This window comes from Oncorhynchus mykiss, chromosome 25 (genome assembly GCF_057628025.1).
Source record: "Oncorhynchus mykiss isolate SJ-2025 chromosome 25, ASM5762802v1, whole genome shotgun sequence".
Taxonomy (NCBI): domain Eukaryota; kingdom Metazoa; phylum Chordata; class Actinopteri; order Salmoniformes; family Salmonidae; genus Oncorhynchus; species Oncorhynchus mykiss.
This window is the reverse complement of record NC_143046.1, coordinates 926424-954293: the sequence shown is the minus strand read 5'-3', so window position 1 is coordinate 954293 and position 27870 is coordinate 926424. Positions and strand designations below refer to the sequence as shown.

General features: G+C 44.7%; 1 protein-coding gene across 5 annotated transcripts in view; it reads left to right on the top strand.

Moving 5' to 3' along the window:
- Window positions 1-7571: 7571 nt before the first annotated feature.
- Window positions 7572-27870, top strand: part of hdx (highly divergent homeobox) — a 39390-nt gene continuing 19091 nt past the window's right edge. For 2 of the 5 annotated variants that reach the window (XM_090221153.1, XM_090221152.1), the window contains exons 1-4: window positions 7572-7774; window positions 12957-13399; window positions 16516-16662; window positions 26493-27698. In XM_090221153.1, coding sequence (XP_090077279.1) covers window positions 13331-13399; window positions 16516-16662; window positions 26493-27698 — 1422 coding nt within the window. In that variant the 5' untranslated portion in view covers window positions 7572-7774; window positions 12957-13330. The remainder of the gene's footprint in view (window positions 7775-12956; window positions 13400-16515; window positions 16663-26492; window positions 27699-27870) is intronic. The other 3 variants (XM_090221154.1, XM_090221155.1, XM_090221156.1) reach the window with 3 other exon arrangements.

Below are 27870 nucleotides of genomic sequence, written 5' to 3'. Positions count from 1 at the left end.
CCCCCCCATCCTATCCCTGTCCTCCACCCTCAGACCTTTCCCAGACCCCCTGTTCCTATTCCCCCAACAGACACAGAACCCCAGATTATACCCATTATCAGCACCTTCTCAGACATAAACAGACTCCTTCATTCCAGACTCAAAGTCTCTTTCACCCAAACACAACGCACATTCCCCCCACTTCAGGAATTCAGACCCATACCAGCTTTCTGCAGAAACCCCAATTTAAGGGATCTCTTAATTTGTGCAAAATATTCCAATAAACCCACTCCTAACCTACCCATTGAAAAACAGTACCATAGACAACTTTCATACATTCAAAATCCAAATGCGCAAACCTCTAGTCCTATCTCACAACTCATGACCATTCAAAGCACCAATATTGTCTATGCCATTACATTTATATAGGAGAAACCGCCTCAAACAGCACCTCTACACAATTGGAAAAAACAGATTACAAACACACCTGGTCCAACACTTTCAAATCCACCCATCAACCTCCCTCTGCATTACCGGTCTGGAGACTAAATCCTCCTAGACCACAGGCCAGAGAAAAACAGCCGAATCCAGGTGGATTTCAAAACCGAATACTTTGGCTACACTGGGAATTAATATAAAAGAATAACAGAAAACACTAACAGTTGGAGTGGGTGGAGGCCTAATGAGGAGGGCTGGAGGGGCCACGGAAACAAGGAGGAAGTTCATTTAAACATTTTTTTAAACATTTAAGAAAGCATTTGATTGCTCAACCTGGTGATGTCTTTTTTGCATTTTGTGCTGAATTTGATTATATTATACATTTTAGCATGGCATGTGATCCCTTCATTTTCATCCAACCCCCTTTTTTGGGGAGGGGGATTTCTAATTATTTACTTGATTATTTATTTAATTTTTGTATTATCTAATTGATGCGGTATGTATGTTTTAATGTGATTTTATATGAGATTTGGTTTTAGGTTAAACCTTTCACTCCCAGGTTGTGTTTTATGATTGTCTTCCTCCTGCTTTTGAATGGTTGTGGGTGACCCCTCAGAGCTCTCGGCCTCTCATGTCCTCCCACTTTCTCCAGACCGGTCAGAGGTGCAATAGGCCCGTGCAACCCAAGGTTTGACACCAATACAAAAATAAACCCTCTTAAACCTAACCCTAAACCCCCCACAACCCTAACCCCTAACCCTAACCCCCTAACCCTAACCCCTAACCCTAAACCCTAACCCTAACCCTAACCCCTAAACCCAAACTACTCCTAACCATAACCCTAATCCTAACCACACCACTAACCCTAACCCCACCACTAACCCTAATCCTAACCCTACTCCTAACTCTAACCCCAACCTTAACCCCACCACTAACCCTAATCCTAACCCTACTCCTAACTCTAACCCTAACCTTAACCCCACCCCTAACCCTAACCCCACCACTAACCCTAATCCTAACTCTGCTCCTAACTCTAACCCTAACCTTAACCCCACCCCTAACCCTAACCCCACCACTAACCCCAATCCTAACCCTACTCCTAACCATAACCCTAATCCTAACCCCACCACTAATCCTAACCCCACCCCTAATCCTAACCCTACCACTAACCCTAACCCCACCCCTAATCCTAACCCTAACCCCACCACTAACCCTAACCCTAATCCTAATCCTAACCCCACTCCTACTCCTAACCCGACCCCTAACCCCACCGCTAACCCTAACCCCACCCCTAACTCCACCACTAACCCTAACCCCACCCCTAATCCTAACCCCACCACTAACCCCACCACTAACCCCACCCCTAACCCCACCCCTAATCCTAACCTTAACCCCACCAATAACCCCACCACTAACCCTAACCCCCTAACCCCAACCCCTAAACACTAATCCCTAACCTCTAACCCTAACCCCTAACCCTAACCCCCTAACCCCAACCCCTAAACACTAATCCCTAACCTCTAACCCTAACCCCTAACCCTAACCCCCTAACCCTAACCCCCTAATCCCTAACCCCTAACCCCCAACCCTAACCCCTAACCCTAACCCTAACCCCTAACCCTAATCCCTAACCCCCTAACCCCCTAAACCTAACCCCCTAATCCCTAACCCCCTAACCCTAACCCTTACCCCTAACCCTAACCCTAACCCCCAACCCCTAACCCTAACCCCTAACCCTAATCCCTAACCCCCTAACCCTCTAACCCTAACCCCTAACCCTAACCCTAACCCCTAACCCTAACCCCCTAAACCTAACCCCTAACCCTAACCCTAACCCCTAACCCTAATCCCTAACCCCCTAACCCCCTAACCCTAACCCCTAACCCTAACCCTAATCCCTAACCCCCTAATCCCTAACCTCCTAACCCTCTAACCCTAACCCCCTAACCCTAACCCTAACCCCTAACCCTAACCCCCTAACCCTAACCCCCTAACCCTACCCCCTAACCCTAACCCTAACCCCCTAACCCTACCCCCTAACCCTAACCCCCTAACCCCCTAACCCTAACCCCCTAACCCTAACCCCCTAACCCTAACCCCCTAACCCTACCCCCTAACCCTAACCCTAACCCCCTAACCCTACCCCCTAACCCTAACCCCCTAACCCCCTAACCCTAACCCCCTAACCCTAACCCTAACCCCCTAACCCTAACCCCCTAACCCTAATCCCCTAACCCTAACCCTAACCCCCTAACCCTAACCCCTAACCCTAATGTAAAAGCCAAGTTAGGATAGTCTACATTCTTAGAAAAAGGGGTTCCAAAAGGTTTCTTCATCGGTCCCCATAGGAGAACCCTTTTTGGTTCCAGGTAGAACCCTCTGATGAAAGGGTATTACATGGAACCCAAAAGGATTCTACCTGGAACCAAAAAGGTTTTTTCAAAGAGTTCTCCTATGGGAACAGGCAAATAATAATTTAGGTTCTAGATAGAACCTTTTTTTCTATGAGTCCATAGTAGATCATTGTATTAACAAAACATTTCATAATGAGATTTGCACATTGTAGCATGTGCAGGTAAATGATGATGGGTGCTAGGATTGCTGTGTGTAGTCTGAGGTGAGGTAGGGTTCAGGTGAGGTAGGGTAAACACAACATCCCTGATACAACATGTTATTATGGCCCTATACCACTCTATCCCTGATAGCAGTGTCGAGGTGGAATTTGTATTTAGGATCCTGGCAACTATACTGAACGGAAATAAACACAACATGCAACAATTTAAACAATTTTACAGAGTTACAGTTCATATAAGGAAATCAGTCAATTGAAATAAATGAATTAGGCCCTAATCTATGGATTTCAAATGATTGGGCAGGGGCGCAGCCTTAGGTGGACCTGGGAGGGCACAGGCTCACCCACTGGGGAGCCAGGGCTAGCCAATCAAACTGAGTTTTTCAAAACCAAAAGGGCTGTATTTTTGGCAGAAATACTCCTCAGTTTTTATTTTGTTATTTTTTTTATTTCACCTTCATATTAACCAGGAAGGCTAGTTGAGAACAAGTTCTCTATTACAACTGCGACCTGGCCAAGATAAAGCAAAGCAGTTCGACACATACAACAACACAGAGTTACACATGGAATAAACAAACATACAGTATATAATTCAGTAGAAAAGTCTATATACAGTGTGTGCAAATGAGGTAGGATAAGGGAGGTAAGGCAATAAATAGGCCATGGTGGCGAAGTAATCACAATATAGCAATTAAACACTGGAATGGTAGATGTGCAGAAGATGAATGTGCAAGAAGAGATACTGGGATGCAAAGGAGCAAAATAATTAAATAAATACAGTATGGGGATGAGGTAGTTGGATGGGCTATTTACAGATGGGCTATGTACAGGTGCAGTGGTCTGGGAGCTGCTCTGACAGCTGGTGCTTAAAGCTGGTGAGGGAGATGTGTCTCCAGCTTCAGTGATTTTTGCAATTCGTTCCAGTCAATGGCAGCAGAGAACTGCAAGGAAAGGCGGCCAAAGGAAGAATTGGCTTTGGGGGTGACCTGTGAGATGTACCTGCTGGAGCGCGTGCTACGCGTGGGTGCTGCTATGGTGACCAGTGAGCTGAGATAAGGCGGGGCTTTACCTAGCAAAGACTTGAAGATGACCTGGAGCCAGTCGGTTTGGCAATGAGTATGAAGCGAGGGCCAGCCAACGAGAGCGTAGAGGTCGCAATGGTGGGTAGTATATGGGGCTTTGGTGACAAAACGGATGGCACTGTGATATACTGCATCCAATTTGTTGAGTAGAGTGTTGGAGGCTAATTTTTAAATGACATCACAGAAGTCGAGGATTGGTAGGATGGTCAGTTTTATGAGGGTATGTTTGGCAGCATGGGTGAAGGTTGCTTTGTTGCGAAGTAGGAAGCCGATTCTAGATTTGATTTTGGATTGGATATGCTTAATGTGAGTCTGGAAGGAGAGTTTACAGTCTAACCAAACACCCAGCTATTTGTAGTTGTCCACATATTCTTAGTCAGAACCGTCCAGAGTAGTGATGCTGGACGGGCGGTCGGGTGCGGGAAGCGATCGGTTGAAAAGCATGCATTTAGTTTTACTTGCATTTAAGAGCAATTGGAGGCCACGGAAGGAGAGGTGTATGGCATTGAAGCTCGTCTGGAGGTTAGTTAACACAGTGTCCAAAGAAGGGCCAGACGTATACAGAATGGTGTCGTCTGCGTAGAGGTGGATCAGAGAATCACCAGCAGCAAGAATGACATCATTGATGTATACAGAGAAGAGAGTCTGCCTGAGAATTGAACCCTGTTGCACCCCCATAGAGAATGCCAGAGGTCTGGACAACAGGCCCTCCGATTTGACACACTGAACTATATTAGAGAAGCAGTTGGTGAACCAGGCGAGGCAATCACTTGAGAAACCAAGGCTGTTGAGTCTTCCGATAAGAATGTGGTGATTGACAGTCGAAAGCCTTGGCCAGGTGGATGAATATGGCTGCACAGTAATGTCTCTTATCAATGGTGGTTATGATATCATTTAGGACCTTGAGCGTGGCTGAGGTGCACCCATGACCAGCTCTGAAACCAGATTGCATAGCGGAGAAGGTACGGTGGGATTCTAAATGGTTGGTAATCTGTTTGTTAACTTGGCTTTCGAAGACCTTAGAAAGGCAGGGTAGGATAGATATAGGTCTGTAGCAGTTTGGGTCTAAAGTGTCTCCCCCTTTGAAGAGGGGGATGACTGCAGCATCTTTCCAATCTTTGGGAATCTCAGACAATACGAAAGCGAGGTTGAACAGGCTAGTAATAGGGGTTGCAACAATTTCGACATCAGCAGCCTGGTGGTTCAAAATAGCATAACTGATGTATTTTAACACCAAGTAACCCATCTGTTAAAAATGAATTTAGGATTTGTCAATCTAGCAAACCAGGCACCTAAAAGCAACTTTCTAAACAATGTTTTGGTTTGTTTCTAGCTTGTTAGCTAGCTAACATTAAGTTAGCCGGCTAGCCAGTTCAAATAATGACCATATCATAGCTGACAGCGTCTTAACTTTAGCTAATTTTTATTAATTATTACAGGAAAATAAACTCACAAAAAGATCATTATTTCCAAGTTGATGGTGAGCTAATTACAGAAAATAGCTTAGGGTTGTGAGTGTGACCAAATAAAAGCAGAGCTGGAAAATTGTAGAACTTGGGCACTGTCTCGTTGGCGTAATGTTATATCCTAATTTGAATTTGGTGCAGATCATGTTGTTCTTCGCATTACCGTCTCTGGTAAACACACACTATATAAAATAAAATCAACATTTATTTGTCACTTGCACAGGATACAGAAGATGTAAATGGTACAGTGAAATGGTTACTTGCATAGTAGTCTTTTGTTTATACATGTAGCTAGCTATCTAGCTAAACAATGAACCATCATCCCAATTCATAATGTTACTACCATGCATGTATCTGCAGGTAACTGAATTTAACCAACTAGGTTCAATGGTAGCTAGCTAGCTAACATTAGGCTACAACTAGCAATGCAAATCACTTTCTGAGATACGAATACTATTACTACACAGATCATACATGTAACATTAGCTAGCAAGCCTGTCAGCTAATGTTAGCTAGCTAGCTAACAGTACGCTTTAACTTGCAATGAAAATGTCTTTGTGACAAAATTAGAAACATATAATATCTGAAAATGTCGCTAGCTAGACTCTTTTACCGAAATACATGGATGAATGCTTCTCTGTCACGGATGCCATGGTTACCCATAGTTTGAAGATGTAATCCGGAGAGAGGTGTTCTCTTTTCGACTCCCTGCGCATAACATTTGCAATCAAATGGCAGAATTTCTCCATCTCCTTAGCTATCATACTCTGCTTCCACTGGACAACTAATTTTAAAACCCAACTTCCACGTTGGAGTTCTTCATGATATCTTTAAAAAAAGCAGCGTTAGAAAGGATTACCGACACATACTGAGCAAATCATGTAATAGACAAAAGCATGATACATTGCAGACCAATCCGAACTCATCTCTCGGCATGTCTAGCCTATCAGACCAATCCGAACACATCTCTCGGCATGTCTAGCCTATCAGACCAATCCGAACTCATCTCTCGGCATGTCTAGCCTATCAGACCAATCCGAACTCATCTCTCGGCATGTCTAGCCTATCAGACCAATCCGAACTCATCTCTCGGCATCTCTAGCCTATCAGACCAATCCGAACTCATCTCTCGGCATGTCTAGCCTATCAGACCAATCCGAATTCATCTCTCGGCATGTCTAGCCTATCAGACCAATCCAAACTCATCTCTCGGGCATGTCTAGCCTATCAGACCAATCCGAACTCATCTCTCGGGCATGTCTAGCCTATCAGACCAATCCGAACTCATCTCTCGGGCATGTCTAGCCTATCAGACCAATCTGAACTCATCTCTTGACATGTCTAGCCCATTCATTATCTCAGCCAATCATGGCTAGCGGGAAGGTTCCTGTCTTTTCCCCGTGGCAAACCATCTAGCCATGTAATTCAGCAATTGTATTTGGATTTACAGATGGCATGTAAGTTTGTTATTAAGGCACATGAAAGTTCAAATGTTCCAGAAGGCATTTCTGTCAATCAATGCATTTGGAAAAAAAAAAAATGTTTACGTTCAAATGCCTCCTGTGAAGTAGTGACGTGTGACATACGCCTAGTTTCCTGAAACGAGTCTCATTTCAGAGTGTTTTTTTTTTATTGTCCCCAGCACAAGGTCTAGGTAATAGATTGATCGCTTATCACAAAGTCAGAACTGATCCCAGATCAGTTTCATGATTGCCGATGCTTAAATGGTTCATGTTAGAATTTCAGCAAGGTGAGCTGATCTTAGTGTAATTATCATGCTCTTTAATCAGCTTCTTGATATGCCACACATGTCAAGTGGATGGATTATTTTGACAAATCCCTGTTAGTGAGATTTGCTCACTAACAGGGATGTAAACAAATTTGGTTAAAAAAAAAAAGATAAATATGCTTTTTTGTGGGTATGGAACACTTCTGGAATCTTTTATTTCAGTTAATGAAATATGGGATCAACACTTTGCATGTTGCATTTATATTTTTGTTCGGTATAAATGTTTTCTCTCTCCTCCCCTCATTGTCATCGCTGGGCGGGACATCACTGGGTTGAATGTCACAGCCCTGATTTCGAGATCTAATTGGCTTCTGTCTGCGTATACGTCACGATCATGATTAGAATTGATGATCGGACGTTCTGATTTCATTGTCTGGCTAAAAGGGGACTGCTGAAGAAATCTGATGAATTCGAGCAGTCGTTTGATTTGACGACAAAAAAAAAACAGGTACATTCCAAAATGACTTCACACTTCGCTGCTGGATTTCGACGAGTTCCGGCTTCAGTTCGCTGTAGGCAGGGGGTCAGAGAGACCGTGTTAGGACGGGATTTAAAGGAAAAGTTTATCCAGTGGCCTGGCTATGGCTGCCACGGCCTGTCTTGCTAGTATGGCGTGTTCTCCGCGTTATTGTTGTGTTGCTTTCAGCGGGTTGTTGACTGTCTGTAAACTAGCTGTCGGAAAGTTAGATCATTCCGCTTCCTGTGTGGGAATCTTATTTCTGCCGCTCTCTCTCTGTCTCTGCCCTTGTGGCTGAATGGGTGGATGTGCGTTTTATACATCAATTCGCTTTGCAATGTTTTTCCCAATGTTTTCCATTCAGTGGCCATGCGCAGCGAGCTTTGCCAAAATGCTGAAACCGGAGGGTGAGGATGGGAAAGCCACTAGCCCCGCTGCTGTTGGGTTAGAAGAGACTGTCTGGCCGGCTAATTTGCATCATCATCAAAACAAATAGCTTTTCAACAACGCGTCTAGACTATTTTCCTCTATGACTTTGGTACTGCTTAGCTAGCTAACTAGTAGCTAGATATATTTGGGATGCTGACACTTAGCTAGCATTAGCTTCTGTTGATTGAGATGGGCTAACGTTAGCTATAGCTAGCTACTGACTTGATAACTTGCTAGATTGCTAGTTAGCAATATTTGCGCTGAGTTACTGCAATCTCCCAAGTTATAATGCATAACAGTAGTTACGTGGCTCCACATAATCGATACGCTGTATTGGTAATGGAGGCCAGACACAAGGAAGGCTTGAACGGGTCCCATTCAGCCAGCTAGCTCTGATCCAGGTCCCATTCAGCCAGCTAGCTCTGATCCAGGTCCCATTCAGCCAGCTAGCTCTGATCCAGGTCCCATTCAGCCAGCTAGCTCTGATCCAGGTTCCATTCAGCCAGCTAGCTCTGATCCAGGTCCCACTCAGCCAGCTAGCTCTGATCCAGGTCCCATTTACTCAGCCAGCTAGCTCTGATCCAGGTCCCACTCAGCCAGCTAGCTCTGATCCAGGTCCCACTCAGCCAGCTAGCTCGGATCCAGGTCCCACTCAGCCAGTTAGCTCTGATCCAGGTCCCATTCACGTAGCTAGCTCTGATACAGGTCCCACCCAGCCAGCTAGCTCTGATCCAGGTCCTATTCGCATAGCTAGCTCTGATCCAGGTCCCACTCAGCCAACTAGCTCTGATCCAGGTCCCACTCAGCCAGCTAGCCCGGATCCAGGTCCCATTTACTCAGCCAGCTAGCTCTGATCCAGGTCCCACTCAGCCAACTAGCTCTGATCCAGGTCCCACTCAGCCAGCTAGCTCGGATCCAGGTCCCACTCAGCCAGTTAGCTCTGATCCAGGTCCCATTCACGTAGCTAGCTCTGATACAGGTCCCACCCAGCCAGCTAGCTCTGATCCAGGTCCTATTCGCATAGCTAGCTCTGATCCAGGTCCCACTCAGCCAGCTAGCTCTGATCCATGTCCCACTCAGTCAGCTAGCTCTGATCCAGTTCACATTCACTCAGCCAGCTAGCTCTGATCCAGGTCCCACTCAGCCAGTTAGCTCTGATCCAGGTCCCACTCAGCCAGCTATCTCTTTTCAGGTTCCATTCAGCCAGCTAGCTCTGATCCAGGTCCCACTCAGCCAGCTAGCTCTGATCCAGGTTCCATTCAGCCAGCTAGCTCTGATCCAGGTCCCATTCAAATAGTTAGCTCTGATCCAGGTCCCACTCAGCCAGCTAGCTCTGATCCAGGTCCCATTCACTCAGCCAGCTAGCTCTGATCCAGGTCCCACTCAGCCAACTAGCTCTGATCCAGGTCCCACTCAGCCAGCTAGCTCTGATCCAGGTCCCACTCAGCCAGTTAGCTCTGATCCAGGTCCCATTCACGTAGCTAGCTCTGATACAGGTCCCAGCCAGCTAGCTCTGATCCAGGTCCCATTCACGTAGCTAGCTCTGATACAGGTCCCACCCAGCCAGCTAGCTCTGATCCAGGTCCTATTCGCATAGCTAGCTCTGATCCAGGTCCCACTCAGCCAGCTAGCTCTGATCCATGTCCCACTCAGTCAGCTAGCTCTGATCCAGTTCACATTCACTCAGCCAGCTAGCTCTGATCCAGGTCCCACTTAGCCAGTTAGCTCTGATCCAGGTCCCACTCAGCCAGCTAGCTCTGATCCAGGTTCCACTCAGCCAGTTAGCTCTGATCCAGGTCCCACTCAGCCAGCTAGCTCTGATACAGGTCCCATTCAGCCAGCTAGCTCTGATCCAGGTCCCATTCAAATAGCTAGCTCTGATCTAGGTCCCATTCACATAGCTACCTTTGATTCAGGTCCCACTCAGCCAGCTAGCTCTGATCCAGGTCCCATTCACATAGCTACCTTTGATTCAGGTCCCACTCAGCCAGCTAGCTCTGATCCAGGTCCCATTCACATAGCTAGCTCGGATCCAGGTCCCATTCACATAGCTAGCTCTGATCCAGGTCCCACTCATCCAGCTAGCTCTGATCCAGGGCCCACTCAGCCAGCCAGATCTGATCCAGGTCCCACTCAGCCAGCTAGCTCTGATCCAGGTCCCATTCACTCAGCCAGCTAGCTCTGATCCAGGTCCCATTCACTCAGCCAGCTAGCTCTGATCCAGGTCCCATTCAGCCAGCATGCTCTGATCCAGATCCCACTCAGCCAACTAGCTCTGATCCAGGTCCCATTCAGCCAGCTAGCTCTGATCCAGGTCCCACTCAGCCAGTTAGCTCTGATCCAGGTCCCATTCACATAGCTAGCTCTGATACAGGTCCCATTCACATAGCTACCTTTGATTCAGGTCCCACTCAGCCAGCTAGCTCTGATCCAGGTCCCGCTCTGATACAGGTCCCATTCACATAGCTAGCTCTGATCCAGGTCCCATTCACATAGCTAGCTCGGATCCAGGTCCCATTCACATAGCTAGCTCTGATCCAGGTCCCACTCATCCAGCTAGCTCTGATCCAGGGCCCACTCAGCCAGCCAGATCTGATCCAGGTCCCACTCAGCCAGCTAGCTCTGATCCAGGTCCCATTCACTCAGCCAGCTAGCTCTGATCCAGGTCCCATTCACTCAGCCAGCTAGCTCTGATCCAGGTCCCATTCAGCCAGCTAGCTCTGATCCAGATCCCACTCAGCCAACTAGCTCTGATCCAGGTCCCATTCAGCCAGCTAGCTCTGATCCAGGTCCCACTCAGCCAGTTAGCTCTGATCCAGGTCCCATTCACATAGCTAGCTCTGATCCAGGTCCCATTCACATAGCTAGCTCTGATCCAGGTCCCATTCACATAGCTAGCTCTGATACAGGTCCCATTCACATAGCTAGCTCTGATACAGGTCCCATTCACATAGCTAGCTCTGATCCAGAGCCCAGTCAATTTGCTAGTTCTGCTCTACTACTATGGTTTTATAATCTGAGTGTATGAAATGTCCACAGTTGTGTTACCTGTCCAACTTCATGTCATCTGACCAGGTGAGCTCATGTGACAGCTCTCTTCCAGTCTATTAAAACCATAGATTTGAAATGTCTTTATTCTTTTGGATCTTTTGTGAGTGTAATGTTTACTGTACATGTTTTGTTTATTTCACTTTTGTTTATCTATTTCACTTGCTTTGGCAATGTAAACATATGTTTCCCATGCCAATAAAAGCCCTTAGTTTGAAATTTAATTGATAGAGCTCACAAATGCCCAAAAGCCAGTTTTGCATGGGCAGTGCCTTTAACCATGTGTATGTGACAAATAAAATTTGATTTGATTTGATTTTGATTTGAGGACTTCCACCATTTTTAAGTAGTCAACTGGGTGGGACTTCCTATCGGTTAAGGAAGGATCACATAATTCCATTTAGGTCATCAGGAGGGATCAGCCAATTAATTATAGTGGTGAGCAAACTTTGCATAACTGCAGGTAAATCGCCAACCTTGGCTTTATACCTAATTCAAACAACATACTCTAGGCGACAGTATGCACCCTTTCAGTTATATTTCTGTTCTAATCTCCACCTGGCACAGCCAGAAGAGGACTGGCCACCCCTCATAGCCTGGTTCCTCTCTAGGTTTATAATCTCCACCTGGCACAGCCAGAAGAGGACTGGCCACCCCTCATAGCCTGGTTCCTCTCTAGGTTTATAATCTCCACCTGGCACAGCCAGAAGAGGACTGGCCACCCCTCATAGCCTGGTTCCTCTCTAGGTTTATAATCTCCACCTGGCACAGCCAGAAGAGGACTGGTCACCCCTCATAGCCTGGTTCCTCTCTAGGTTTATAATCTCCACCTGGCACAGCCAGAAGAGGACTGGTCACCCCTCATAGCCTGGTTCCTCTCTAGGTTTATAATCTCCACCTGGCACAGCCAGAAGAGGACTGGCCACCCCTCAGAGCCTGGTTCCTCTCTAGGTTTATAATCTCCACCTGGCACAGCCAGAAGAGGACTGGCCACCCCTCATAGCCTGGTTCCTCTCTAGGTTTATAATCTCCACCCGGCACAGCCAGAAGAGGACTGGTCACCCCGCATAGCCTGGTTCCTCTCTAGGTTTATAATCTCCACCCGGCACAGCCAGAAGAGGACTGGTCCCCCCTCATAGCCTGGTACCCCTCATAGCCTGGTTCCTCTCTAGGTTTATAATCTCCACCCAGCACAGCCAGAAGAGGACTGGTCACCCCTCATAGCCTGGTTTCTCGCCAGGTTTCTTCATAGGTTTTGGCCTTTCTATGTAGTTTTTCCTTGCCACCGTGCTTCTACACCTGCATTGCTTGCTGTTTGGGGTTTTAGGCTGGGTTTCTGAAAAACACTTTGAGATATCAGCTGATGTAAGAAGGGCTTTATAAATAGATTTGATTTGTTTACCAACTCATAGACGTAGTAGAAGCAAAAAATGTACCACTTCAAAATGGAGATGGCCTTAATGGTGCTGCCCATGCCCACACAGACGCCATTATGGGACAGATGAAAGAGGAGTCCTCTATCATTCTCTATGTTTAAAACACACCACCATAGAAGAAGTGTGATGTTATAAAAATATGACAACTATAAAGATAAACATATAAAGCAGTCTAAGATGGAAAGGCTGAAATGAGATGTTCTGATTAATAAAGTTTCCATTGATTCCACTCTAACTGATGACACTTTCTTGTCTTGCAGAACCTCAGGGAGACAAAGACGCCGGAACCATGTCACAGCCTCTGCACCCTGCAGCCCAGGAGACTGAGCTAGCATGACCAGTACTGCAGCCAGACCACCATAACCCCCGGACAGACGGACGCACAGAGGTATCTGCTGTCTGGCCCTGCTGCCTAGACCTCACCCCGGTCTGGCCCTGCTGCCTAGACCTCACCCCGGTCTGGCCCTGCTGCCTAGACCTCACCCCGGTCTGGCCCTGCTGCCTAGACCTCACCCCGGTCTGGCCCTGCTGCCTAGACCTCACCCCGGCCCGGCCCTGCTGCCTAGACCTCACCCCGGCCTGGCCCTGCTGCCTAGACCTCACCCCGGTCTGGCCCTGCTCTTGGTTCTGCTGTATGGCTGATCTGCCCCCCTGCAGTAGCAGCAGTATGGAGGAATGGCATGAGAAACGAGGCCTGCAGACGGTAAGTAGAGAAACCACTACCAGACCACCTGGACAATGAGCCTTTATATTCTATTATAAACTGGGTGGTTCAAGCCCTGAATGCTGAAAGCCGTGGTATATCAGACCGTATACCACGGGTAGGACAAAACATTTATTTTTACTGCTCTAATTATGTCGGTAACCAGTTTATAAGCAATAAGGCACCTCGGGGGTTGGTGATATATGGCCAACGGGTGTATCCAGGCACTCCGCTTTGCCTAATTTATCTATTATATACTGTTTGGATACATACAGACTGTGGCCAGAGAAACCAGACCAGCTGGACTATGAGTTAGCCTTTATATTCTAATATACACTGCCATTCAAAAGGTTGGGGACACTTAGAAATGTCCTTGTTTTTGAAAGAAAGTTAGTTTTTTTGTCCATTTAAAATAACATCAAGTTGATCAGAAATACAGTGTGGACATTGTTAATGTTGTAAATGACTATTGTAGCTGAAAATGGCAGATTTTTTTGTTTTCTGTGGAATATCTACATAGGCGTACAGAGGCCCATTATCAGCAACCATCACTCCTGTGTTCCAATGGCACGTTGTGTTAACTAATCAAAGTTTATCATTTTAAAAGTATAATTGATCATTGGAAAACCCTTTTGCAATTATGTTAGCACGGCTGAAAACTGTTGTTCTGATTAAAGAAGCAATAAAGCTGGGTTTCTTTAGACTAGTTGAGAATCAGGAGCATCGGCGTTTGTGGGTTCAATTACAGGCTCAAAATGGCCAGAAATAAAGAACTTTCTTCTGAAACTCATCAGTCTATACTTTTCTGAGAAATGAAGGCTATTCCATGTGAGAAATTGCCAAGAAACTGAAGATCTCGTACAACACTGTGTACTACTCCCTTCACAGAACAGAGCAAACTGGCCCTAACCAGAATAGAAAGAGGAGTGGGAGGCCCTGGTGCACAACTGAGCAAGTGGACAAGTACATTAGTGTCTAGTTTGAGAAACCGATGCCTCACAAGTCCTCAACTGGCAGCTTCATTAAATAGTACCCACAAAACACCAGTCTCAACGTCAACAGTGAAGAGGAGACTCCGGGATGCTGGCCTTCTAGGCAGAGTTCCTCTGTCCAGTCTCAACGTCAACAGTGAAGAGGAGACTCCGGGATGCTGGCCTTCTAGCAGAGTTCCTCTGTCCAGTCTCAACATCAACAGTGAAGAGGCGACTCCGGGATGCTGGCCTTCTAGCAGAGTTCCTCTGTCCAGTCTCAACGTCAACAGTGAAGAGGAGACTCCGGGATGCTGGCCTTCTAGCAGAGTTCCTCTGTCCAGTCTCAACGTCAACAGTGAAGAGGAGACTCCGGGATGCTGGCCTTCTAGGAGGAGGAGGAGACTCCGGGATGCTGGCCTTCTAGGAGGAGGAGGAGACTCCGGGATGCTGGCCTTCTAGCAGAGTTCCTCTGTCCAGTCTCAACATCAACAGTGAAGAGGAGACTCCGGGATGCTGGCCTTCTAGGCAGAGTTCCTCTGTCCAGTCTCAACGTCAACAGTGAAGAGGAGACTCCGGGATGCTGGCCTTCTAGCAGAGTTCCTCTGTCCAGTCTCAACGTCAACAGTGAAGAGGAGACTCCGGGATGCTGGCCTTCTAGCAGAGTGCCTCTGTCCAGTCTCAACGTCAACAGTGAAGAGGAGACTCCGGGATGCTGGCCTTCTAGCAGAGTTCCTCTGTCCAGTCTCAACGTCAACAGTGAAGAGGAGACTCCGGGATGCTGGCCTTCTAGCAGAGTTCCTCTGTCCAGTCTCAACATCAACAGTGAAGAGGAGACTCCGGGATGCTGGCCTTCTAGGAGGAGGAGGAGACTCCGGGATGCTGGCCTTCTAGGCAGAGTTCCTCTGTCCAGTCTCAACGTCAACAGTGAAGAGGAGACTCCGGGATGCTGGCCTTCTAGGAGGAGGAGGAGACTCCGGGATGCTGGCCTTCTAGCAGAGTTCCTCTGTCCAGTCTCAACATCAACAGTGAAGAGGAGACTCCGGGATGCTGGCCTTCTAGGAGGAGGAGGAGACTCCGGGATGCTGGCCTTCTAGCAGAGTTCCTCTGTCCAGTCTCAACATCAACAGTGAAGAGGAGACTCCGGGATGCTGGCCTTCTAGGAGGAGGAGGAGACTCCGGGATGCTGGCCTTCTAGCAGAGTTCCTCTGTCCAGTGTGAATCTTTTTATTGGCCAGTCTGAGATATGGCCTTTTCTTTGCACTGTATTTCTGATAAATTTAATGTTATTTTAATGGACAAAAAAATTGCTTTTCTTTCAAAAACAAGGACATTTCTAAGTGACCCCAAACTTTTTAAGGGTAGTGTATCTATTATATACTGTTTGGATACATACAGACAGTGGCTAGAGAAACCAGACCAGCTGGACTATGAGTTAGCCTTTATATTCTAATATACCTATTATATACACACTGAGTGTACAAAACTGCTCCTTCCATGAGACCCGAAAAGGTGAAAGCTATGATCCTTTTTGATGTCACTTGTATTTTCACTTATATCAGTGTAGATGAAGGGGAGGAGACGGGTTGAAGAAGTCTTGAGACATGGATTGTCACATTCACAGGGTGAATGAACAAGACAAAATATTTAAGTGCCTTTCAATGGGGTATGGTAGTAGGTGCCAGGTGCACCGGTTTGTGTCAAGAACTGCAATGTTGCTGGGTTTTTCATGCTAAACAGTTTCCCGTGTGTATCAAGAATGGTGCACCACCCAAAGGCCATCCAGCCAACTTGACACAACTATGGGTAGGATTGTAATCAACATGGGCCAGCATCCCTGTGGAACGCTTTCGACACCTTGTAGAGTCCGACCCCAGATGAATTGAGGCTGTTCTGAGGGCAAACGGTGTGCTTCTCAATATTACGAAGGTGTTCTATGTCTCAAGGCTTAAAAATCATTATTTAACCTGTCTCCTCTCCTACACTGATTTTAAGTGGGTTTAAGAAGTGACATCAATAAGCTTAGCTTTCACCTGGTCAGTCAATGTCAATGTTTTGTCCACAGTGAATTTAGGTCTACATAGTGAACTCAATGTTGTCTGTTGTTTTTATTGGATAGTTTATTGACCAATGCTGTGTCTCCGTCAGATGAACCTGCGGTCTGTGTTCACATTGGAGCAGCAGCGAGTCCTGGAGAGCTACTATGACAACGGGATGACCAATCAGAGCAAGAGCTGCTTTCAGCTGATCCTTCAGTGTGCTCAGGAGACCAAGCTGGACTTCAGTGTGGTGCGGGTATGTAAGGAAATAGAAAATCGCTAAATGTTTTGCTACTTTGAGACCACTTTTTTTCTGTGTTCTCTGCATCGTGGATTTTCTAAGGCCCTAGGTACGATCTATTCTCTATATCTATACTCTATCTATACATTCAGCATGATGCCAGTACGATCTATGACCTCTATCTATACACTCCTATTATTATTTATCTATCAGCTGTTATCCTCTAGTGCAGGGTATTTATCTATCAGCTGTTATCCTCTAGTGCAGGGTATTTATCCATCAGCTGTTATCCTCTAATGCAGGGTATTTATCCATCAGCTGTTATCCTCTAGTGCAGGGTATTTATCCATCAGCTGTTATCCTCTAGTGCAGGGTATTTATCCATCAGCTGTTATCCTCTAGTGCAGGGTATTTATCCATCAGCTGTTATCCTCTAGTGCAGGGTATTTATCCATCAGCTGTTATCCTCTAATGCAGGGTATTTATCCATCAGCTGTTATCCTCTAGTGCAGGGTATTTATCTATCAGCTGTTATCCTCTAGTGCAGGGTATTTATCTATCAGCTGTTATCCTCTAGTGCAGGGTATTTATCTATCAGCTGTTATCCTCTAGTGCAGGTTATTTATCTATCAGCTGTTATCCTCTAGTGCAGGGTATATATCTATCAGCTGTTATCCTCTAGTGCAGGGTATTTATCTATCAGCTGTTATCCTCTAGTGCAGGGTATTTATCTATCAGCTGTTATCCTCTAGTGCAGGGTATTTATCTATCAGCTGTTATCCTCTAGTGCAGGGTATTTATCTATCAGCTGTTATGCTCTAGTGCAGGGTATTTATCTATCAGCTGTTATCCTCTAGTGCAGGGTATTTATCTATCAGCTGTTATCCTCTAGTGCAGGGTATTTATCTATCAGCTGTTATCCTCTAGTGCAGGGTATTTATCTATCAGCTGTTATCCTCTAGTGCAGGGTATTTATCTATCAGCTGTTATCCTCTAGTGCAGGGTATTTATCCATCAGCTGTTATCCTCTAGTGCAGGGTATTTATCCATCAGCTGTTATCCTCTAATGCAGGGTATTTATCTATCAGCTGTTATCCTCTAGTGCAGGGTATTTATCCATCAGCTGTTATCCTCTAATGCAGGGTATTTATCTATCAGCTGTTATCCTCTAGTGCAGGGTATTTATCCATCAGCTGTTATCCTCTAATGCAGGGTATTTATCTATCAGCTGTTATCCTCTAGTGCAGGGTATTTATCTATCAGCTGTTATCCTCTAGTGCAGGGTATTTATCTATCAGCTGTTATCCTCTAATGCAGGGTATTTATCTATCAGCTGTTAACCTCTAGTGCAGGGTATTTATCCATCAGCTGTTATCCTCTAATGCAGGGTATTTATCCATCAGCTGTTATCCTCTAGTGCAGGGTATTTATCTATCAGCTGTTATCCTCTAGTGCAGGGTATTTATCTATCAGCTGTTATCCTCTAGTGCAGGGTATTTATCTATCAGCTGTTATCCTCTAGTGCAGGGTATTTATCTATCAGCTGTTATCCTCTAGTGCAGGGTATTTATCTATCAGCTGTTATCCTCTAGTGCAGGGTATTTATCTATCAGCTGTTATCCTCTAGTGCAGGTTATTTATCTATCAGCTGTTATCCTCTAGTGCAGGGTATATATCTATCAGCTGTTATCCTCTAGTGCAGGGTATATATCTATCAGCTGTTATCCTCTAGTGCAGGGTATTTATCTATCAGCTGTTATCCTCTAGTGCAGGGTATTTATCTATCAGCTGTTATCCTCTAGTGCAGGGTATTTATCTATCAGCTGTTATCCTCTAGTGCAGGGTATTTATCTATCAGCTGTTATGCTCTAGTGCAGGGTATTTATCTATCAGCTGTTATCCTCTAGTGCAGGGTATTTATCTATCAGCTGTTATCCTCTAGTGCAGGGTATTTATCTATCAGCTGTTATCCTCTAGTGCAGGGTATTTATCTATCAGCTGTTATCCTCTAGTGCAGGGTATTTATCTATCAGCTGTTATCCTCTAGTGCAGGGTATTTATCTATCAGCTGTTATCCTCTAGTGCAGGGTATTTATCCATCAGCTGTTATCCTCTAGTGCAGGGTATTTATCCATCAGCTGTTATCCTCTAATGCAGGGTATTTATCTATCAGCTGTTATCCTCTAGTGCAGGGTATTTATCCATAAGCTGTTATCCTCTAATGCAGGGTATTTATCTATCAGCTGTTATCCTCTAGTGCAGGGTATTTATCCATCAGCTGTTATCCTCTAATGCAGGGTATTTATCTATCAGCTGTTATCCTCTAGTGCAGGGTATTTATCTATCAGCTGTTATCCTCTAGTGCAGGGTATTTATCTATCAGCTGTTATCCTCTAATGCAGGGTATTTATCTATCAGCTGTTAACCTCTAGTGCAGGGTATTTATCTATCAGCTGTTATCCTCTAATGCAGGGTATTTATCTATCAGCTGTTATCCTCTAGTGCAGGGTATTTATCTATCAGCTGTTATCCTCTAATGCAGGGTATTTATCTATCAGCTGTTATCCTCTAGTGCAGGGTATTTATCTATCAGCTGTTATCCTCTAGTGCAGGGTATTTATCTATCAGCTGTTATCCTCTAGTGCAGGGTATTTATCTATCAGCTGTTATGCTCTAGTGCAGGGTATTTATCTATCAGCTGTTATCCTCTAGTGCAGGGTATTTATCTATCAGCTGTTATCCTCTAGTGCAGGGTATTTATCTATCAGCTGTTATCCTCTAGTGCAGGGTATTTATCTATCAGCTGTTATCCTCTAGTGCAGGGTATTTATCTATCAGCTGTTATCCTCTAGTGCAGGGTATTTATCCATCAGCTGTTATCCTCTAGTGCAGGGTATTTATCCATCAGCTGTTATCCTCTAATGCAGGGTATTTATCTATCAGCTGTTATCCTCTAGTGCAGGGTATTTATCCATCAGCTGTTATCCTCTAATGCAGGGTATTTATCTATCAGCTGTTATCCTCTAGTGCAGGGTATTTATCCATCAGCTGTTATCCTCTAATGCAGGGTATTTATCTATCAGCTGTTATCCTCTAGTGCAGGGTATTTATCTATCAGCTGTTATCCTCTAGTGCAGGGTATTTATCTATCAGCTGTTATCCTCTAATGCAGGGTATTTATCTATCAGCTGTTAACCTCTAGTGCAGGGTATTTATCTATCAGCTGTTATCCTCTAATGCAGGGTATTTATCTATCAGCTGTTATCCTCTAGTGCAGGGTATTTATCTATCAGCTGTTATCCTCTAATGCAGGGTATTTATCTATCAGCTGTTATCCTCTAGTGCAGGGTATTTATCTATCAGCTGTTATCCTCTAGTGCAGGGTATTTATCTATCAGCTGTTATCCTCTAGTGCAGGGTATTTATCTATCAGCTGTTATCCTCTAGTGCAGGGTATTTATCTATCAGCTGTTATGCTCTAGTGCAGGGTATTTATCTATCAGCTGTTATCCTCTAGTGCAGGGTATTTATCTATCAGCTGTTATCCTCTAGTGCAGGGTATTTATCTATCAGCTGTTATCCTCTAGTGCAGGGTATTTATCTATCAGCTGTTATCCTCTAGTGCAGGGTATTTATCTATCAGCTGTTATCCTCTAGTGCAGGGTATTTATCCATCAGCTGTTATCCTCTAGTGCAGGGTATTTATCCATCAGCTGTTATCCTCTAATGCAGGGTATTTATCTATCAGCTGTTATCCTCTAGTGCAGGGTATTTATCCATCAGCTGTTATCCTCTAATTTAGGGTATTTATCTATCAGCTGTTATCCTCTAGTGCAGGGTATTTATCCATCAGCTGTTATCCTCTAATGCAGGGTATTTATCTATCAGCTGTTATCCTCTAGTGCAGGGTATTTATCTATCAGCTGTTATCCTCTAGTGCAGGGTATTTATCTATCAGCTGTTATCCTCTAATGCAGGGTATTTATCTATCAGCTGTTAACCTCTAGTGCAGGGTATTTATCTATCAGCTGTTATCCTCTAATGCAGGGTATTTATCTATCAGCTGTTATCCTCTAGTGCAGGGTATTTATCTATCAGCTGTTATCCTCTAATGCAGGGTATTTATCTATCAGCTGTTATCCTCTAGTGCAGGGTATTTATCTATCATCTGTTATCCTCTAATGCAGGGTATTTATCAATCAGCTGTTAACCTCTAATGCAGGGTATTTATCTATCAGCTGTTATCCTCTAGTGCAGGGTATTTATCCATCAGCTGTTATCCTCTAGTGCAGGGTATTTATCTATCAGCTGTTATCCTCTAGTGCAGGGTATTTATCTATCAGCTGTTATCCTCTAGTGCAGGGTATTTATCTATCAGCTGTTATCCTCTAATGCAGGGTATTTATCCATCAGCTGTTATCCTCTAGTGCAGGGTATTTATCTATCAGCTGTTATCCTCTAGTGCAGGGTATTTATCTATCAGCTGTTATCCTCTAGTGCAGGTTATTTATCTATCAGCTGTTATCCTCTAGTGCAGGGTATTTATCCATCAGCTGTTATCCTCTAGTGCAGGGTATTTATCTATCAGCTGTTATCCTCTAGTGCAGGGTATTTATATATCAGCTGTTATCCTCTAGTGCAGGGTATTTATCTATCAGCTGTTATCCTCTAGTGCAGGGTATTTATCTATCAGCTGTTATCCTCTAATGCAGGGTATTTATCCATCAGCTGTTATCCTCTAGTGCAGGGTATTTATCTATCAGCTGTTATCCTCTAGTGCAGGGTATATATCTATCAGCTGTTATCCTCTAGTGCAGGGTATTTATCTATCAGCTGTTATCCTCTAGTGCAGGGTATTTATCCATCAGCTGTTATCCTCTAGTGCAGGGTATTTATCCATCAGCTGTTATCCTCTAGTGCAGGGTATTTATCTATCAGCTGTTATCCTCTAGTGCAGGGTATTTATCTATCAGCTGTTATCCTCTAATGCAGGGTATTTATCTATCAGCTGTTATCCTCTAGTGCAGGGTATTTATCTATCAGCTGTTATCCTCTAATGCAGGGTATTTATCTATCAGCTGTTAACCTCTAGTGCAGGGTATTTATCTATCAGCTGTTATCCTCTAGTGCAGGGTATTTATCCATCAGCTGTTATCCTCTAGTGCAGGGTATTTATCTATCAGCTGTTATCCTCTAGTGCAGGGTATTTATCTATCAGCTGTTATCCTCTAGTGCAGGGTATTTATCTATCAGCTGTTATCCTCTAGTGCAGGGTATTTATCTATCAGCTGTTATCCTCTAGTGCAGGGTATTTATCTATCAGCTGTTATCCTCTAATGCAGGGTATTTATCTATCAGCTGTTATCCTCTAGTGCAGGGTATTTATCTATCAGCTGTTATCCTCTAGTGCAGGGTATTTATCTATCAGCTGTTATCCTCTAGTGCAGGGTATTTATCTATCAGCTGTTATCCTCTAGTGCAGGGTATTTATCTATCAGCTGTTATCCTCTAGTGCAGGGTATTTATCTATCAGCTGTTATCCTCTAGTGCAGGGTATTTATCTATCAGCTGTTATCCTCTAGTGCAGGGTATTTATCCATCAGCTGTTATCCTCTAGTGCAGGGTATTTATCTATCAGCTGTTATCCTCTGTATATAGTCTCTCTCCTGTAGATAGCCTCTCTACTGTATATAGCCTCTCTACTGTATATAGCCTCTCTACTGTATATAGCCTCTACTGTATATAGCCTCTCTACTGTATATAGCCTCTCTACTGTATATAGCCTCTCTACTGTATATAGCCTCTACTGTATATAGCCTCTCTACTGTAAATAGCCTCTCTACTGTATATAGCCTCTCTACTGTATATAGCCTCTCTACTGTATATAGCCTCTACTGTATATAGCCTCTCTACTGTATATAGCCTCTCTACTGTATATAGCCTCTCTACTGTATATAGCCTCTACTGTATATAGCCTCTCTACTGTATATAGCCTCTACTGTATATAGCCTCTACTGTATATAGTCTCTCTACTGTATGTAGCCTCTCTACTGTATATAGTCTCTCTCCTGTAGATAGCCTCTCTACTGTATATAGCCTCTCTACTGTATGTAGCCTCTCTACTGTATATAGTCTCTCTCCTGTAGATAGCCTCTCTACTGTATATAGCCTCTCTACTGTATATAACCTCTCTACTGTATATAGCCTCTCTACTGTATATAGCCTCTACTGTATATAGCCTCTCTACTGTATATAGCCTCTCTACTGTATATAGTCTCTCTCCTGTATGTAGCCTCTCTACTGTATATAGTCTCTCTCCTGTAGATAGCCTCTCTACTGTATATAGCCTCTCTACTGTATATAGCCTCTCTACTGTATATAGCCTCTACTGTATATAGCCTCTCTACTGTATATAGCCTCTCTACTGTATATAGCCTCTCTACTGTATATAGCCTCTACTGTATATAGCCTCTCTACTGTATATAGCCTCTACTGTATATAGCCTCTACTGTATATAGTCTCTCTACTGTATGTAGCCTCTCTACTGTATATAGTCTCTCTCCTGTAGATAGCCTCTCTACTGTATATAGCCTCTCTACTGTATGTAGCCTCTCTACTGTATATAGCCTCTCTACTGTATATAGCCTCTACTGTATATAGCCTCTACTGTATATAGTCTCTCTACTGTATGTAGCCTCTCTACTGTATATAGCCTCTCTACTGTATATAACCTCTCTACTGTATATAGCCTCTCTACTGTATATAGCCTCTCTACTGTATGTAGCCTCTCTACTGTATATAGTCTCTCTCCTGTATATAGCCTCTCTACTGTATGTAGCCTCTCTACTGTATATAGTCTCTCTCCTGTAGATAGCCTCTCTACTGTATATAGTCTCTCTCCTGTAGATAGCCTCTCTACTGTATATAGTCTCTCTCCTGTAGATAGCCTCTCTACTGTATATAGCCTCTACTGTATCTAGCCTCTCTACTGTATATAGCCTCTCTACTGTATATAGCCTCTCTACTGTATATAGCCTCTCTACTGTATATAGCCTCTCTACTGTATATAGCCTCTACTGTATATAGCCTCTCTACTGTATATAGCCTCTCTACTGTATATAGCCTCTCTACTGTATATAGCCTCTACTGTATATAGCCTCTCTACTGTATATAGCCTCTACTGTATATAGCCTCTACTGTATATAGTCTCTCTACTGTATGTAGCCTCTCTACTGTATATAGTCTCTCTCCTGTAGATAGCCTCTCTACTGTATATAGCCTCTCTACTGTATGTAGCCTCTCTACTGTATATAGCCTCTCTACTGTATATAGCCTCTACTGTATATAGCCTCTACTGTATATAGTCTCTCTACTGTATGTAGCCTCTCTACTGTATATAGCCTCTCTACTGTATATAACCTCTCTACTGTATATAGCCTCTCTACTGTATATAGCCTCTCTACTGTATGTAGCCTCTCTACTGTATATAGTCTCTCTCCTGTATATAGCCTCTCTACTGTATGTAGCCTCTCTACTGTATATAGTCTCTCTCCTGTAGATAGCCTCTCTACTGTATATAGTCTCTCTCCTGTAGATAGCCTCTCTACTGTATATAGTCTCTCTCCTGTAGATAGCCTCTCTACTGTATATAGTCTCTCTACTGTATATAGTCTCTCTACTGTATATAGCCTCTCTACTGTATATAGCCTCTCTACTGTATATAGCCTCTCTACTGTATATAGCCTCTACTGTATATAGCCTCTCTACTGTATATAGCCTCTCTACTGTATATAGCCTCTACTGTATATAGTCTCTCTACTGTATATAGTCTCTCTACTGTATATAGTCTCTCTACTGTATATAGTCTCTCTACTGTATATAGTCTCTCTACTGTATATAGTCTCTCTACTGTATATAGTCTCTCTCCTGTAGATAGCCTTGCTACTCTTTTTTCAAATGTATTTTTACTGTTGTTTTATTTCTTTACTTACCTACACACACACACACACACCTTTTTCCCCCGCACCATTGGTTAGAGCCTGTAAGTAAGCATTTCACTGTAAGGTTGTATTTGGGCCACGTGACAAATAAACTTTGATTTGATCCCAACTTGTTTGCACAGTCAACTTACACACAGCTCTGACACACACACACTTACCCCACCAGACATGTCACCAGGGGTCTTTTCACAGTCCCCAAATCCAGAGCAGATCCAACAAAGCATACAGTATTATATAAAACTCTTTATTGCATGGAACTCCCTTCCATCTCATATTGCTCAAATAAACAGCAAACGTGGTTTCAAAAATCAGATAAAGTAACACCTCACAGCACCACGCCTCTCCCCTATTTGACCCAGATAGTTTGTGTGTATGTATTGATATGTAGGCCACGTGTGCCTTTTTAAAATTAATGTAGTTCTGTTCTTGTCTATTAATGTTCTGTATTATGTCATGTTTTGTGTGAACCCCAGGAAGAGTAGCTGCTGCTTTTGCAACAGCTAATGGGGATCCTAATAAAATACCAAATAACTTTCCTCAAGTGAAATATATTTTCAGGTGACGTTCCTTCTACCCAGATAAATCCTTAAAACATAAAGTAGCCAATGGGCACACACGTCAATTCAATGTCTAATCCACGTTGGTTCAACCTTATTTAGTTGAAATGACATGGAAACAATGTTGATTCAACCAGTGTGTGGCCAGTGGGTAGATAGCAGAGAACATGCCAACCATTTACCCTCACTCAGTCTGGAGAGAGACACATAGTTAACAAAACTACCACCACTATTACTACTACAATAACATCACCCAGTTCTGGAGAGAGACAGACAGACACATAGTTAACACTACTAATACTACTACAATAACATCACCCAGTTCTGGAGAGAGACAGACAGACACATAGTTAACACTACTAATACTACTACAATAACATCACCCAGTTCTGGAGAGAGACACATAGTTAACACTACTAATACTACTACAATAACATCACCCAGTTCTGGAGAGAGACACATAGTTAACACTACTAATACTACTACAATAACATCACCCAGTTCTGGAGAGAGACAGACAGACACATAGTTAACACTACTAATACCACTACAATAACATCACCCAGTTTTGGAGCGAGACAGACAGACACATAGTTAACACTACTAATACTACTACAATAACATCACCCAGTTCTGGAGAGAGACAGACAGACACATAGTTAACACTACTAATACTACTACAATAACATCACCCAGTTCTGGAGAGAGACACATAGTTAACACTACTAATACTACTACAATAACATCACCCAGTTCTGGAGCGAGACAGACAGACACATAGTTAACACTACTAATACTACTACAATAACATCACCCAGTTCTGGAGAGAGACACATAGTTAACAAAACTACTACTAATACTACTACTGTTACTACTGCTACTAATACTACTGTTACTACAGCTACTAATACTACTACTACTGTTACTACTGCTACTACTACTACTACTGTTACTGTTACTACTGCTACTAATACTACTACTACTACTACTATAGTACTACTACTACTAATCCTATAGTACTACTACTACTACTATAGTACTACTACTACTACTGTTACTGTTACTACTGCTGATACTACTACTACTATAGTACTACTACTACTACTACTCCTATAGTACTACTGCTACTATAGTACTACTACTACTACTACTGTTACTGTTACTACTGCTGATACTACTACTACTACTACTAGACTACTACTACTACTACTACTACCATGCGTCTGTCTGTCTCTCCAGACCTGGGTGATGTTGTAGCAGTGTTAACTATGTGTCTGTCTCTCTCCAGACCTGGGTGGGGAACAAGAGACGGAAGCTGGCCTCGAGGAATGACCAGAATGCGGGCGTATCCCACTCCTTATCGGATCACAGCATGGTTGGGGGAGCTCTGTCCAATCACGGCGTGGCTGGGGTAGCTCTGTCCAATCACACACTAGCAGGCGGGGCTTTAGTCGCGGGCGCCATGCTGACAGCAGAGATGGCGGCGGCTCGGAACATCCAGAGAGGCTCCTCCCATCTCCTCCCTTCCTCCTCCTCCTCTTCTTCTTCCTCTCCGCTTAGCTCTGTCAACAACAACAATGATGTCATCCTGACTGGGATTTACTCTCTAGGCTCCGCCTCTAGTTCCCGGCCCACTGTTAAGCCCCTCCCTTCTGACTCTGAGCTGCCTGCACATGTCCATCAAACTCTGCTTAACCAATCACAGCACAGGAGTAACAGTTCTGTCTCCTCCCCTCTCCAGCTCCACTCCAGATTGGGTACCTTGTCACTTCCTCACTATAAAACCCCCTCCCTCTCCTCTTCCCCCTCCTTCTCCTCACCCCCCTCCTCCTCACCCCCCGGCCCCCCAATCAACAGCATGTCCAAGAGGGTGGGTTTCCCCACAAGTGGGGCCAGGGCCGGGGGGGCAGCAGGAGTGGCCGGGGTAGGAGGGGGGGTACCTCGGAGCTGGGCTAGACAGTATGGTTCTCTCCAGTCTGGCCCCTGGCCCTCTCCCTCCCAGCCCCAGACCAGGCCTCAATCCAACCACCAGACTCTCCCACCTCATCCCCCCAGGCCCCGTCCCTCCCCCTCTCCTCACCCCATCCCTCCCCCTTCAGACCACTCCCCCCGCATTCATCAGGTCTTCAGCCTATCAGAGAGGGGGGAAGGGGAGGGATTAGGACAAGGACAGCCTTCTGATAGGAGCAGGCTGGAGAAACACAGACCGACTCCCCACCCCTCGGACATTATTGGTTGCCTCTCTATCGCCATGGAGACGGGTGATGAAGAGGATGAGTGGCGGAGGGAGGAAGAGTTATCCAACATGGCTGCCACGGCCCATGGGGACCTCCAGAGAGGCCAGGGGGTGAGGGACAGCCCCAGCAGGGGAGAGGGATCTGGGGAGAGAGTCCTCACATCCCCCTCACTGGTCCTCAGCAGCTCCAGGCCTGGTCCATATCCTCGGGACAGCTACCCAGTTACTACAACACTACAGACCTCCCCTAGTATACAGGTAGGGGTCACTGTTACTACTACTACTACTACTACTACTACCCAGTTACTACAACACTACAGACCTCCCCTAGTATACAGGTAGGGGTTACTGTTACTACTACTACTACTATTACTACCCAGTTACTACAACACTACAGACCTCCCCTAGTATACAGGTAGGGGTTACTGTT